Source organism: Protopterus annectens, chromosome 2.part0 (assembly GCF_019279795.1).
Source record: "Protopterus annectens isolate FY-2018-M chromosome 2.part0, PAN1.0, whole genome shotgun sequence".
NCBI lineage: Eukaryota > Metazoa > Chordata > Ceratodontiformes > Protopteridae > Protopterus > Protopterus annectens.
Genome location: NC_056728.1, coordinates 18952183 through 18968363, shown reverse-complemented (window position 1 = coordinate 18968363; position 16181 = coordinate 18952183). Strand labels below are relative to the sequence as shown.

General features: G+C 40.5%; 1 protein-coding gene across 1 annotated transcript in view; it reads left to right on the top strand.

The window, feature by feature from the left end:
- Positions 1–16181, top strand: part of LOC122793700 (carboxypeptidase O-like) — a 254733-nt gene that overhangs the window by 129698 nt on the left and 108854 nt on the right. The window contains exon 6 of the mRNA XM_044061919.1: positions 7796–7892. Coding sequence (XP_043917854.1) covers positions 7796–7892 — 97 coding nt within the window. The remainder of the gene's footprint in view (positions 1–7795; positions 7893–16181) is intronic.

Sequence of the window (16181 nt, the reverse complement as noted above, 5' to 3'; positions counted from 1 at the left end):
TCTGCAACCTTGGCCATTAGGGCCTTAAACTGATAGTTTTATATGTTGAAGTATCAGCAGCATATTATTGGATTGCTTAAACAGAAAATGATGGTGATTCCTGACTGTGCTGAAAATAAGGATTTTCAGGATTTAATGCATTCTGCTGAACAAGTTGGTAAACATACATTGTAATGTGGTTTTGATTCACTAGAGGCATCTTGTAGGGCTGCTTTCACTGGGTCTGCACTTAGAAGGCATGCTTGGCTTAAGGAGCAATCTTTCCCAGATCATGTTAAAGCTAAATTGCTGGATGCTCCCTTAAACCAGGACCGCCTGTTTGGTAACAAAGCATGCTCTGGAACAAGATTCCAATCTACATTAGGCAGAGCTCCTCACTAACCCTCTTCAAGAGAAACCTTGATGAGTGGATGAGAAACAGAACGTTTACCCCAGGGATCACTTCAATGGCTCTGCTGGACAGAGGCACAGGGAACTAATCTAAGGAGGCAGCAAAAGCCAACAGATTCAGGCTAGGCTTATAAATGCCTTCAGGCAGGTAGCCTAGTACCTACCTATGAAACTATAAGTACTTAAAAAGATGGAGGAAAAAGCTAAATCTATGCAAACTATTAAAGATTTCCTGCAAGTACAGCCTCCAAGATTTAGTAGGCATTGGCCCTCTAAGAATCGGTCCTTTCCTGCCTCTTCCAGGCTTTCTCAGTCTAAACCCAGAACCAGCAGAACACCCAGGTTTCAGTCCCAAGGAACACACAGGACAAAGCAGTGGGGGCTCCCTCTTCCAAAGCAGGGAGTAATAAGACTCCCCCCTATGGTAAATTGTCTCAATGTCTTAACTTTAAAACTTCCAAGCCTTTCTCAACTGACTACTCCTTTAGGGGGAAAGATTGCTCTGCAGGCAAAAAACTGGGAACTCATTACCCAGGACAAATGGGTTTTAAATATAGTTTCCCAAGGATACAGATTCCACTTTTACCCTTTACCACCCCCAAACGGTTAGCCACAGCTACCCCCAAATCAGTGGGCAGAGGCTCCAAAGCAAGTTGTCTCTCTGTTAAGTCTAAGGGCTATTCAAACTGTCCCAGAAGAGGAAAGGGGGCAAGTTTTCTACTCAAGACTTTTCCTGGTGACCAGAAAATACATCTCCTGGCATCCTATCCTGGATCTCTCTATCCTAAACACTTTTTGGTGATCCCAAAATTCAACATGCTAACTCTTCACCAGTTGCTTCCTATGCTAGGCAAGGATGCCTGGTTGGCAACACTGGATTTAAAGGAAGCCTACCTGCACATCCCAATCAGGCAATCTTGCAGAAGATACCTATGCTTCAAAGCAGGTTACATGCACTATCAGTTCTCTGCACTGCCCTTTGGCTTATCTACTGCGCCCAGGGTATTCACAAAGTGCCTAGCTCCAGTCATTGCATTTTGCAGGCAAAGAAATATTCAAATATACCCATACCAGACGATTGTCTAATTCAAGCAGAAAGCCAGGACATAATTTTGAATCATCTGGCGTTTGTAAAAAAGGTGCTAACTTCTCTGGGGTACACCATAAATGAAAATAAATCACATCTTGCACCCTGCCAACAAATTGTATTCCTGGGAGCAAGCTTGAATACAACTTCCAAGATGGCTTTCCTCACACCAGAGAAACAAGTTAATTTGACAGCTTACTTCAAACTAATGGCCACAAAGACCCTGCTATCTGCAAGACAAACACTGCAAGCCTTGGGGTTCATGGCCTCATGCATTCGCCTAATTCCATATGCAAGACTGCATATGAGGAAACTACAATGGTATCTAAAATGCCTGGAGTGTCAACATTCTCAGGATCTAGAAGCTATGATTCCTATCATACCTTGCCTACAGTCAGAGTTCCTTTGGTGGGCAGTGGCCTGCCACCAAAACAAGGGACTGCCATTCACTCTACCCCCTGCCTCCCAAACCCTAACAACAGACGCATCAGACTATGCATGGGGGGCTCACTTGGCAGGGAAGTGCATTCAAGGCAAATGGAACCCAAGTCAACTGCACAACCCAAGTCAAATGCACCTGCATATCAATCAAAAAGAAATGTTAGCTGTACAGAATGCTCTGACACCCTTCAAGGACCACATTCTTCCAGGACAATTAATGGTAAAGACGGACAACACCACTGTTATGTGGTACATAAACAAGCAGACTAGCCATGGCTCTGTGGAACACAGCCTTGAGCTACCAAGTACACCTACAGGCTCAATTCCTGCCAGAAAAGCTAAATACACTGGCAGATGAACTAAGCAGAAATCTCATGGACCCACACAAGTGGAAACTGGAACCAAAGACATTCAACATGTTGAGAAACAAATGGGGGAGCCCAGAGATAGACCTGTTTGCCTCCCCCCAGAACTACCAATTGGACAAATTCTGCACAAGGACTCCCCACAAACAAGCTTGGAAAGTGGAGGCCCTGTCCTCCTGGAAAAATATAACAGTTTATGCCTTTCCTCCACTGCCTCTCCTCTCCAAGGTATTACTAAAGATCAAACAGGACAAACCAAAGATGATACTGATTGCACCAGACTGGCCACGCCAACAGTGGTACCCCCTCTTGCACAGTGTGTCACTGCTGGCACCATGGCACCTGCCTCAGACCCCTACCCTGCTGTCCCAGCAGGAGAGCCAGATTCTGCACCCTCAGCTTCAAACCCTGAACCTGGCAGCCTGGCTAATTACCTGATCTCTCCATTACCATCCCTCAGTAAACAAGTGTTGGATGTCATTCTGGAGGCAAGGAGGCCTAGTACTAGAAAATCTTATGCTGAAAAATGGAAAAGATTATGTTCCTGGAACCAAACTCAGGGGGTGGGCACAGCAGCACCCAATTTACCTCAGATTCTTCAATACTTAACAGAGATGCTTCACAAGGGCCTTTCCTTTTCCTCCATCAAAATTCATGCCTCAGCCATTTCAGCTCATTACAACACAGAACCACCCCTCTTCTCTCATCCACTGCTCAAGCAGTTCCTCAGAGGGGTCAAGAACTTAAGACCACCCAGGAGAGCCCCAACTCCAGCCTGGGACCTTAACTTTGTATTGGAGAAACTCACTCTACCTCCTTTTAAGCCAGCTGCAAGTGCAGAGTTGAAATTCCTTTCTTAGAAAACAGCCTTCCTTTTAGCCATCACTTCAGCAAGAAGGGTGTCTGAATTACAGGCCCTTATGGCAGTGGAGCCTTTCATCATATTTCATGAGGACAGGGTGCCCCTCAGTACCAATCCCTCCTTCATGCCCAAAGTAGTATCCAGTGTGGCTCTTAATCAGTCCATTCATTTGCCAACCTTTTTTTCTAATCCACAGAACAAAGGGGAACGTATACTGCACTCCCTAGATGTGCACAGACAACTTAGATTTTACTTGTACAGGACTAAACTTCTCAGGAAATCTGAACAGCTGCTGGTGGCATTTGCTGCAGGGGCAGAGGGAAAGGCCATTTCAAAGCAAACCATTTCTAAATGGATAGGCCATTGCATTCATTTCTGCTATAAGCACCATGGAAAATCTGTCCCACAGGGAATAAGACCACATTCAACTAGGGCTGCATCTACCTCTACAGCCTTTCTCAGAGGTGCCCCTACCAAGGACATCCTAGAAGCTGCTACCTGGACTTCTGTACATAGTTTTACCAAGCATTACCATTTGCCAATTTTCTCTAAATCCAGAGCTGGCTTTGCTACTGCAGTATTGCAGGGCCTTATAGCTGGTCCTAATGCTATCTAATTTCCTCCTCCCATCCTTAGCTTTGGGAATCTACCCAAATGTGATGACTGCAACAGTGAAACATGAAGAACATAGTACAGTTGTGTACACTTACCATAAATGTAGATGTTTGAGTGTATTCACTGTTGCAGTCCTGTTTACCCTCCCTTCAGCACCATGACTTCTTTTGGCTACACCTCTTTTCCTTTTTACTATGCTTAAAGCTTTTTGGTGCATTTGCTTTTTTGTTGGAGTGTAACCTTGTATATATATTTAATTGCTTCCCATTAGGGGGGCACCTGACAACTGGGGCAAGAAAAACTGATGTAATGGTGTCGGCTGCATGCTTTATTCCCCTGACTACCTGACGTCATGGAATATGAGGCAGCAACCGACGCAGGACCCAAGACTTTGATAATCAGGCTGACTGAGGGCTACTGCAAGCAGATAACCCAAATGTGATGACTGCAACAGTGAATACACTCGAACATTTACATTTATGGTAAGTGTACACAACTGTACTTTCTGGTCCTACTTTGGACGGCATAGGAAACCACATTTCCTGGACATGGTCAATACATATGGAACAACGTTCTAGTTTAGCTGTATTTACTAGTTCACAGTCAAGCAGGCCACTTGCATGAAACACATCTGTACTGACTTGATTTGTTTCGGAAATTAAGCCAATTTCACTTGACACAGCTCTGTTGAGCAGAGTATTTATGGAAGAACCATCCAGCACATAAACCCAAACCTCAGACTTGTGCTCCTTCCAGACATAACTAAAAATTTACCAGTGTGCTTAAGTTTGCCTGCAGGGCTACACATTTCAGTCTCTGCTTTATGTATCTGGACATTTCAATAAACATCTATATGTAGCACATGAAATCATAGTAACATCAGTCCTTATATCAGCTGTGAAACTCACAAGGGTTCCATGAATAGGAATTCTAACATGTCCGTCTGCTTCAGCATTAGAGATGATAGTGACCGAACCCAGGAAAAAAATGCTTTCTGCACATCATAGTTAGTTTCATTCACATTTTCTGAAGCAACTTCTTTAATTATCTTGGTCTTACAAATGACAACAAAATGCTTCAGTCTCCTACGTCTTGTTCACCTTTGGCCTCCATGCTGCACGCTGCTCTGACTCATTATGGTAATGATTACAACTTGTGCATTTGCCAGGCTTACTCTCATTCTGCCTCTTAAACATTCACTTAACTTCACTAGCATTATGCGTTTTATAAAACTTGCCATTAACTTTGCATTTTACCTCACACGTTACTTGCCATGTTTACATTAGCATTCTGCCTTGTATTATATTCCACCACCCTGGTGATTTGCATTGCTTTCTCTGTCTAATTAGATTAACCTCAAGCTGTATTTTGAGACACTACTATATTAGCCAGTCCAATCACAGTTCTGTCTTATTTATTTATTTATTTTTTGTGCCGTTAAACCCATAGTTTTCAGACATTCCACGCAGTTGCTTACAGACATTTCAACATATTCACCCTGCCCTTTCATGTATAATATTTCATTATAACATAAAATACTCATCGAGTTTAAGAATGACTGATTTATAATTAACACTCTGGTCCTTTGCAAATGAAAAGAAACCATGTGTGGCCCATTGCATAGAGAAGTGAATTTGCCTGAACTTCATTTTTTTCTTTATCTAATTTGGTTGCCATATGAAATTGTTTAAACTTCTTTTTCTAGGCAAGCCAGCAAAATTGTTTCTAGATGTCAAATGGCTCTGGTGGGTTAAACTTTGCCACAGCAGAAAAAAAAATGTTTTCCTTGACTGAATGAATGAAGTTTGGTAAAACAAAAACTATGAGGTCAAACAACTTCTATTGGTAAACAAATTCAACTTTGAACTTTCTGGATCACCTGAGCAGATGTGACGCAGTTTTATAACCAATAGGATGTTTTTCAGTTTTCATGCTTTGAGAATATCCTAGCTCTGACACCATGTGTGGGAATTCATCTTCAAGCTCCTATGAAATATTCATTGGTCCAGTCAGAAATGTCAGTTCACATCCATGATTTAAGCAACCAGGTAGCTTATTCTTAACAACATGGCAGTTCAGCATTAACAGTGTTAACACTTAGCATCACACACCCAATTGACAGTAGCTTTGAAATCACAAGGTATTATGGACTAGGTATTTTCTTAATAAGGACTATCCTAGATATTTGTCTTAGAAGGGCATGACTGCTTTACATATACATAATATATACAAACATTTAGCAGCTTTATTCCACGTATCACAGCTACAAAACATTTATTTTATGATTGGTTTAATTTAGAAGCGGACAGTAATTGAGTTCACGGCATGCAAAAGTGGCCTAACTGGTGGCAGTATTTTTGTAAGGAAAGAAAAGGGAGTGTTGGTATTAAAGAGATATCATCAACCCCCTCCTGAAAAATACTATGTGTGTTTGTATACAAAATAATCTTTGACAACATTCAACTTCCTTTGGTAAGATTGCACTTGAAGACGTTAGGCTCACTTTGAAGTGGTGAACTCCTGGAGAGCAAGGAATTGTAACTCTGACCTGCAGCTGTAGAGCTTAAGCTTACCTAGATAACACAGGTGTTGATCACTACTCAAAGCAACAGTGCATATTTACCATAAGCTCTCACAGCTAGTCAATCCTCACATATTAAATTGGTGGTAAATGGTACAGATCGTGAGACTGTAATCCCTGGAAAATAGCATATTAAATTAGTGTTATTGGTTTGTATTGTACACCCATTCCTCTCCTCAGGTTAGTACTTTTAGTTTTATATTAGCTGATGATTCAGCTTCTGACCCCATTTTCCTGTATAATTAATGTTAAGCACCCTCTCAACCCTTCTCAGCGTGCCATGGTTCCTGGCTCCTGGCTCCTGGCTCCCAGATATGCTCCTCTCAAGCAATAAGACCTCAGTACCACTTTTACTGTTTTCATCTAGTGGATGCCTGACTCTTCTTCTGGACCCTGTTTCCCTGTATAATTAATGTATGTGTCTTTGACATTACCTACTGCTAAACTGTAACTCATTTTATCTTACTGTTCTTGTAATACAGTGCCCTTGTAGATCATCTAAGCCTTTCTCCACTAGTTGTTACCCCTATCTCCACATACACTAGCATTCTACTCTGTATTCACAGTTTACATAGACTATATTGTGCTAGCCACCCTCCATCCTTTCCTTTCTGACCCTCACCTAATTTATTTATCTCTCCCTCCTCTAGCTCTCTTTCCCTCTCTCCCTATCTTTCCCTTCACTGGTACTAGTCACTACCTACTCTTCACTATTTCTTGTATACCCTGAAAACAGTTTAACCTTTCTTCCCACTTTCCACCCACCTTAACTCCTCAACCGACATATATTAGCTGCTATTCCTCCACCTTTAGCCCTCTTCTCTACACTGCCTTCACCTTCCTAATTACTTTGATTTTCCTTACCTTGCTGATAGTTTTTCTTTTTCATTGAGGCCGAACAGGAAAAGGGCCCAGTGGACTTTCCCACTATACAAATGTCAATAAATAAATAAATAATAATAATTTGCTTCCCTTCTGTGAAACATTGCAAGTTAATGCCAAGAAAACAAAGGCAAAATTGCAAGTTAAAAATGATGACTTCTGCAATCTGATTTTAATTGATACCTGGATTTTGTCTGCTTCAACCAATATCGTTGCATTTGACCCATTCATTTGTATAGATGTTTTCATTTACTGTGTGCATGAAAGAGACAGGACATTGCAATCTTCCCTGGTAACATGTCTGCTTCATACCTCATCTGTGTTGACTGTGAAAAGAAAATAAGTGTCCCTGTGTACTCTTGATCTCTTTTCAGAGCACTTCCCCAGCAACCACCTGGAAAATAGTAGAAGTTGTTGTAAACAAATGTCGAAAGAACAATTTAATCACAACAGTTATCTAACAGTTTTCTTTTTGCAAATGTAACACATTTAGTATTGTGGACAAAAGGATTCAGCTTGTGTGTTAGTCTTGTACAACTGTAGTAACACGTTTCTATTTGTATACTTAATAGGACCGACTATGGAGAAAATCACGCTCTCTGTCACTGGTTGAAAATTGTACTTGTGTGGGAACAGATTTAAACAGGAATTTTGAAGCCCAGTGGTGTAGTAAGTTGCTGCTTCTGCACATACAGTATGTGACTGTTATATTGCTAATATTATATAAACCATTGTAGTTACTAATGTGTGATACTATGTGATACAAATGATGAAATCAATTTCACAGAACCTGCCAGTCATCAAAGCTCACATCTAGGGAACTGAGAGGCACCAGAGTGTGGGGCAGGTTATATTTAGCTAAGGGTATATATAAGTGCTCACTCCACTTGGAGGAGGTCAGAGTATTCATGGAATTGTAACTCAGTGAAACATATCTGGTGAATTGTGTTTCACCCAGCTTAATTTTGATCATTAGGAGGGGACCCTGAATGAAGTCAGAGCTGAATAATCAGTTTTGTTATGGTCAGATATCTGCACTGCTTTAATATGTGCATCTTTCATCCACGTTTAGTGAAAATGTTCAAATGGCAGCAGGATACATTGTACGGTGTATGCCAAATATGTGATGTACTGGATGGATGACTGTAGAAACATTCAGATTATAAAAACTGGGCTATCAAAAGGCTTTACGCATTGATTTATATTTTAAAAATTCTTATCATGTAGTTGATCATATTCTGAAGATGGTATGCCTAATGGAAATCATTAAGTTATATTTGGCTAAACCTCACAATATGAATTTTTAAATCAGTGTGACAAATAAATGAACTTATGAACATGAGACGGCGTAATCTTCCATATTCTTATAGATGTGGTTATCAGCATGTCAAAAAGCCATGCTCAGTTCTTAGCTGACAGTGTCACAAATGTAGCCACTCTAGTCATTTTTCTCAATTATGTAAGTCTTGAAAAAAGGGCTGAAGATAAAAAATATCTTCAATAAGTAGTTCATATGTATATAACTAGGCTAACTTCCACTGCATCCCTTATAAGACTAGCCATGTAACCCAAATGTAACCCACTAATTTGATTTATATAGTGGTTATTTACTGGCTGCCTCTGTCCATCAGAGACATAGATGCCAGACCAAGGATGAATTTCCAATTATCTACCCAGAGTGGAATACCTGTCATATTTGACAACTGGAACAGAATTTTCTTTTAACACCCCCCCCCGAGATTTTTTTTCTAACACCTTAATGGCAGAATTTAAGCTGAGCAAGTGAAAGGGCAAGTTACTTTAATCCACAGCTCAGCTGGCTACTCCCACCCCACCAAAACAAAAAGAGTACAGAAGAGTACAATGAAAAAAACAAATATTCATTTTCAAAATATTTAAACAAATGCACACACACACACACACACACACACACACACACACACACACACACACACACACAGTATCCCCCCAAGCAATTCCAGTGTTTCATTACTTGGCTTTTCTCCCAGCTTACCATAAACCTGTTCAAACCTGTGTGTGCATACTATTTTTTTCTTTACTTCTACAATACAGATATTTGGATTTAATTTAAAACCTTTAGTTCAAATTTTATAACACAAACACTGATAGACATTTACTAAAAAATAACAGTTTCACAATTAAAACAGACTTAGCATTTACAGTGAATATCTCTTATCTGCTCTTGAAACTCATGTTCTTTGAAATGGCATTGAAACCCACATTCAAAGAAAATGCATCTGACCAGAGGCAGATAAAGTTTACCTTTAGGCTGATTTCAAACCATATGCCCCTTGCACGCATTTTTAGGACCATGCATACATGCATGTATTCTTTGATTCACCTTTCTGATTGTATTAAATTATATCTCTTGTATAATATAGCACCACTTGTTAAAGTATTTTAAATTTGTAGTTTTGAACATTTTTCTAGTAAGCAATGAAACAAAACATATGGCCCAATAATGACAAAACTGCCCATTTCAAAACATTTCAATCATAAAAAAACACTCAAACTTCTGCCATTACAAGCCTCCAATTTCAGTAAATATGCACAGTCTTTGCAGAAGTAAATGTTATCTGAATAATTACACATTAAAGATCTGTAACTAATGAAGAGGTTGCTGCAAGCAGACAACTTTATATTTCAGTGTTTCATCTACAAATTCAGTGTCTGCTGCCCTTGAATAATAAATTGCCTATGTTACATAAAAAAAAATGGTTAGTTGATAATATTGCAATAGGGAATAGATGGCAAACTGGCAACAGGTTCATAGTTACTATGCATCTCATCCAAAGGGGATGTACTTCGGACATCAGCATCCCATCTCCTCTCCCTTAAAGGACAACACAGTATCAACAATCCATCTACATGCTGTGGGAGTAGAACCCACAGCTTTCTGCATCAAAAGCAAGTATGCTATCTGTTGTACTAAGACCATTTGCTAAGCAAATCAACTGCACATTGAAAACAGACTTAGCATGAGTAGCAGTAAACTTCTCTTGCCTTTGAAGCTCACAATTCGTTAAAAATGCACTGAAGCTCATAATTCCTTGGAAATGCACTGAAGATTAAATTGGTAGCATCACTGCAAAATTTATACAAGGACCCAATGACTCAAATACGAACAGTGTTCCCTCTCACAGATGGGTTCTCAGTGGGAATGGGTATGCATCAGGATTCATTTCTGAGTCCACTACTGTTCATACTGATGATGGACTATGTCAGTAAACAGGTCAGAGGGGACAGATCAATAAAGGTGCTGTATGCAGAAGATGTGGCATTACAGGTAGACTCTGATCAAGAGCTTCAGTAAAGGGCAGGGGAATGAAATTTAAAACTGAAGGCACAAAGGATAAAACTGAATACAGTGGAAATCAGAAGAAGGTGACTATTGAAATAGAAGGGGAAAATAGTGGAAGAGGTTAATAGCTTCAAGTATCTGGGAGAGGTGGATGGGGAGAAGGGAAGTCTGAATGACGATGTCAAAGCTAGAATCAGAGGGGCTGAAGCCAACTGGCACAAAGTGTTTGGGTAGCTTATGACAGATGAATGCTAAAGAAGCTGAAAAGTAAGGTGTGCAAAACAGTGGTGCAACCAGTTCTACTGCATGGTACAGAAACCTGGGCAGTAAAGGCAGAGCAACTTAGGAAGTTAGAGGTGATGGAGACGAAGTGGCTGAGATGGGTGGTAGGATGCACATTTTGGGTCAGACATAGAAATTATGACATAAGATCAGAAGCCAAAGTAGCTCCAATTGCAGAAAAGGTCAAAGAGAACAGACTATGATGGTTCATGCACATGTGAAGGAAAGCAGAAGACAATCTAGTGAAGAAGATTTGGGACAAACAGGAAGAAAACAAGAGGAAGCAAGGGCATCCAGCAAAGAGGTGGATGGACTGGGTGAGAAAAGACCTACAAAAGTCAAGCATGAGTGTTGAAGAAGGTAGGACAGTGGCATTGAATAGGGCGAGATTATGACAAGTGATACAACGCCATGACCTCATGTACAAAATGGGAAAAAGGGGGGTTGATGATGGTCCAAGTTATGCTTATATGGGTCTGCTTCAACAAGGATGGGGAGACTCTTCCAGAGAATGGGAATTCTTTGAGAAACATATCTGTCTCTCCAACATGTCCTGTTTATGCCACAAGCAAAATTTTGTTATTTTAATTTAGTAGTTCTGATGATGTTTGTTTTGCAGATGTGCAAAGGTTTCCTCAAATGGGATTCAGGGATGCCATGCATTCCAGGCAAAGATCACCTCTCAGAAGTCTGTATCGTAAAAGTAGAGAGGCAGGGCTTTGAGGTGATCAGCTTAGGACAGTGTATTTATTCCCTATATTCTTTTTTGCGAGGAACCTATGTGGACATTCTAATTCCTGCATGTGTCTGGTTAGGGGCATACTGAAGGGAGCATCATACTCTATGATGAGTCTGATGAGGGCTGAGTACAGTGGTATAATGACATCTCTGGGCCTAGATGCTATGCCCTTGCTTATATGTTGAGCCACATAGAAGGATTTTATTACTACCTTGGACACATGTTGATCTAAGGCTAGGTTACTATCTACATGGGTTCCTAGATTCCTAACTAGTAAACCAACTTTTAAGGGTGTTTTATCAATGAAGTAGTTACCCAGAGTGGCCGACTTCCTAAAAGGTTCCATAATGCATTTCTTGTTAATGAGTTTTAAGCCATGGCTTTGGCACCAAACATTTGTCTGTGTTACACCTACCTGAAGGGTATTTTCTTTTTGATGGGATTCAATGACTGCTCCCACTTTGCAATCTTGGTTAGCCAGATGACTTTGACATTGGTGTTGACATCCAAGAAATAGATGCCAAACAGGAGTGGGCCTAGCACAGAGCTCTGGTGAACTTGAATGGTGTCCATTCTCTTTGTGGACGTGGCCTCACAGATTATAACCTCTTGGGTCCTATCAGTGAGCCAGCTAGCTATCCACTGTGTTTTAACAGGGTTTATATCTAGCTCCGTAAGTTTGTTGACAAAGCCTGGGAGGGGTATCATATCAAATGCATTAGCCAGATCTAGGTAGGCAATATGGACCATTTTCCCCTCATCCATTGCCTTAGTGACATTTTCAAAGAAGTCCACCAGATTCAGCAAGCATGATCTTCCTTTTGTAATGCCAAACTGGGATGTTTCCAGTGTCTGCAGGTCTGCTATGTCCTTGTTAATAATTTTCATTATAATTATTTCCATGGATTTACAAATTAGACTAGTTAGACTAATGGGTCTTTAGCTTGCAGGATCTATTGATAATAATAGTTGCAGTTCTCCATTCACATGCCACAAAGCCTGTTCTAAGGCTATAGTTAAATAATGACTCCAGGGGTCATCATAAGTCATATTTTTAGACTAATTCTTCATGAAAGACTTGTAGGCAATTAAAAGACAGGATATATGAGCATGTCACTGATATTAGAAATATGAAGCTAACTAATGCCCTGTATGGACATGTTAATGAACATCAGAATCATAAGTCTGGGTTTCTCGTGGTTGAACAAATAGTAAAGGATGCACAGGGATTTGTGGTAGATGAAAATTTTAGTATTGCTGAACTTAAATGGCAGTTTCTATTGAATGCCACAAGAGCCCCTAGCATTAATGAGTGTGTGGGCATTAACAACGTGTTAAAGTTAAGAAATATTTTAGGATGATAAATATAAATATATGTTTATGAAAGCTTGGTGTAATTGCATTATATGGTATTATAAATGTTAGGTTTTTATTTATATATGTATATTTTTATTATACACATATACATGAATTTTTAACAAGTGTAGTATATTTTTAAGATGCAAGAGATTGGTAATTGGATATTATCAATACTAATTAACTAATTTGGTATGTATTTAAGGTTGGGTTGTATTTATTCCTTTGTTCTGAAGACATCCTGTAAAATTTGGGATGAAAAGCGCTTAACAAAAGCACTTTGTGTTTATGAAGTTGTAATAAAGGAAGTTTGGACTGCAGCTTGGGTTGAAGTTTTTATCCTTGTTGCATATTTTTAGACTGTTCAGGAGGCACCCTGGGATGTTATTGTAGCCCAGTGAAACTGTGTTCTTTGTTTTAGCAAGCATAGCCAGTAAATGCCCCCTAGTTATAGTTGGAGGAATTATGTTTGAGGGTAGTTTTTGTGGGATGGTTGGGAGTGAGAGGGGGGTAAAGTTGGAATTCAATTTGTCCACCAACGAATTCACTATATCATCTGACTTGGTGAATGTGGAACCATTAACCCACAATTCAGCACAGGATCTGAGGAAGGCACATGCCAAAAGCGCTTATCCTGTTTTTGTTGTAGTAAAGGTCCAGTTTTATGTCTATGGTGTTAGGCTCCTTTTTTGTTTTCTTCTAATTTGTGTACTGGAGCATTCCTTGGTGGTGCTACTGGATTTTGGTACTGTGCTCTTGTGGTTTCTGACATAGCTGAAGAAGGGCTTATGGTTATCTTTCACCTGGGAGGATCTCAACCTCAAAGTTGGCTTTCTTGGCCTAATCAGCCCTCCTAGTTTCCTGTTTAGCTTGATAAGAGAGTTTTTATCTTTATAGGATCATAGGAAGCTACTAGGCTGTTGGCCCTGAGGCCCTTATACGTCTAGCCAAGAGTTTAGCCCATTCATAGACAAACCAGCACCTGATGCCCCTGTCCAGCAGGGACAAGGGTGGAATCCCAGGGATGTATTTTCTATTTCCCATCCAGTTATCCAGGTTGCACTTAAAAAGGGGTAAAGAGGTACTCTGCTTGATGTGGAGAGACAGAGTCTATTCCACAGATGAGGGAACCCCTGGGATACAATTCTGTCCCTGCCAACAAATTCTATTGATGTCACAAGCCAGGTTGAGGCCACATGTGTGGGTTACTGGAGTGGAGCTTGACTTGCAGATATGAAGCAGTCCCATCAAGGCAGGGTCCGAGATCGCCTTATATGCCAGACAGAGGTCACCTCTGAGGAGTCTGTATGAAACAGAGTAGAGGGATAGGGCTTTTAGCCTATCTATGTATGGAAGATTTTTGAGGCCATGGATTCTCCTGGTGAGGAAACCTCTGTGGTCTCTACAGGTGCTGCATGTGCTTTGTGAGGTACATGCCGAATGGGGTGTTGTACTCAATAATGGGCCTTATAAGGGAAGAATACAGGAATGTTATGATGTCCTTGTCCTTGGATGAGATACGCTTACTTATGAGGTGGGCCATATAGAAAGCTTTTTGTACAATGGAAGCAACATGGTGCTCACAAATTCAGGTTGCTATCAATCTAGGTGCCCAAATCCCTCATGACTTCACTGCATGCTTAGGACGTTGTTACTAATGTGATAATTTGTTGGGACATCACTTTCTCCAAAGGAGATGATGATGATGCATTTTTTTGTGTTCAGCTTGAGGCCATGTTACTGGTACCAGTCATTTGTTTGCGTGAGACCCTCTTGGAGGATATCCACATCACTAGGGGAATTGATGACAGTGCCCAGCTTTCAGTCATCTGCAAACTTGGTCAGCCATAGCCCACTGGTTTTGGCCTGCACCTCAGAAAAGTATATCTCAAATAACAGAGGCCCTAAGACCGAACCCTGGGGTATGCCACTCGATACAGGTCTACCGCTTTAGGTGGCTTCCCCTATTTTGACCAGGTGGGTTTTATCAGTGAGCTAGTTAGCTACCCATCTGGTAACATATGGATTGATGCCTAGTTGAGAAAGTTTATCTGTTATGCCCAAGTGAGGAATAGTGTCGAAGGCTTTGGCCAGGTCAAGGTAGGTGGTGTGCACTGTCTTCCCCTTGTCCATGGATTTGGTAACTGTCTCAAAAAAGTCGACCAAATTTAACAGAGATGACCTCCCCTTGACAAAGTCAAACTGTGTGGGATCAAATGTTTGGAGGTTACTAATGTCCTTGTTAATGAGGTCCATGATATTCCATTCCATGGCCTTGCAGATCAGGGTAGTTAGGCTAATGGTCAAGATCACTGGTTCAGACCCAAAAGTATTTTATTCGCTAGTGCCTCGGTACAAGACCTTCCAGGAGTTACTAAATCCAGCTAAAAATGTGCTACCTTTTTATACAAAAAAACACAAACTCAGTCAATAGTACAATCAACCAATTAAATAAAATCTTCCAATTGCCCTCTCCATTTAGTCCCATGGTGACCAACGTATCATATTTAAGAATAAAAACAGACTCTTTGTATAACAGTTTTTCTTTCAAAAGAATTTCATCATCATTTTCAACAAATATTTGCTTTAAAATACAACTTTGAAGCATAGAAAAATCACTGCCATGTACATATCTGAAATGACATGCCAGAATCTTGTCTTCTGATTTTTTATGTCCCTAATGTGTGGATGATACTGCAGGGATGCTGCAGTGGTTACTCATGTTGGTTAATACCAAGTCCAAGATATTATCATCTCTTGTGGAAGTATTTCTGGCATGAGTAGTTCTTCCAGTCTATGTTTGGGTAGTTAAAGTCACCCAGGATCAGGGTAAAGTGTTGAATCTTGATAGATTCGAAGAGTTCTAGATAGGCAGTTTGGGCATCTTGAGTCAGAGTTGGGGACCAGTAGCTAGCTATGATTTGTATAGGGGTCTTGTCAATGGTTAACTTCATCTGAAGTATCTCCTGTGCGTCATACTGTTTGACCAGCCTGGAGGTGTGTATGTCTTTAATATATATTGAAACTCCACCGCCTTTGGTTTTACTACCCAGAGTTTGGGGTCTGAATGTATGATAGGATGAGTAATCAGGTATGGGTGGGGTGCTCTCCGCAGCTTTGAGCCAGGCTTCTGTGACTGCGCAGATATCAGCATTTTTCAGGGTTGAGAATGCTTGCAATGAGTGCAGTTTCATGTTTAGACTCCTAGCGTTTAGCAGCATGACCTTTAATTTGGGTTTGTTGAAATTCTTGGTATTTT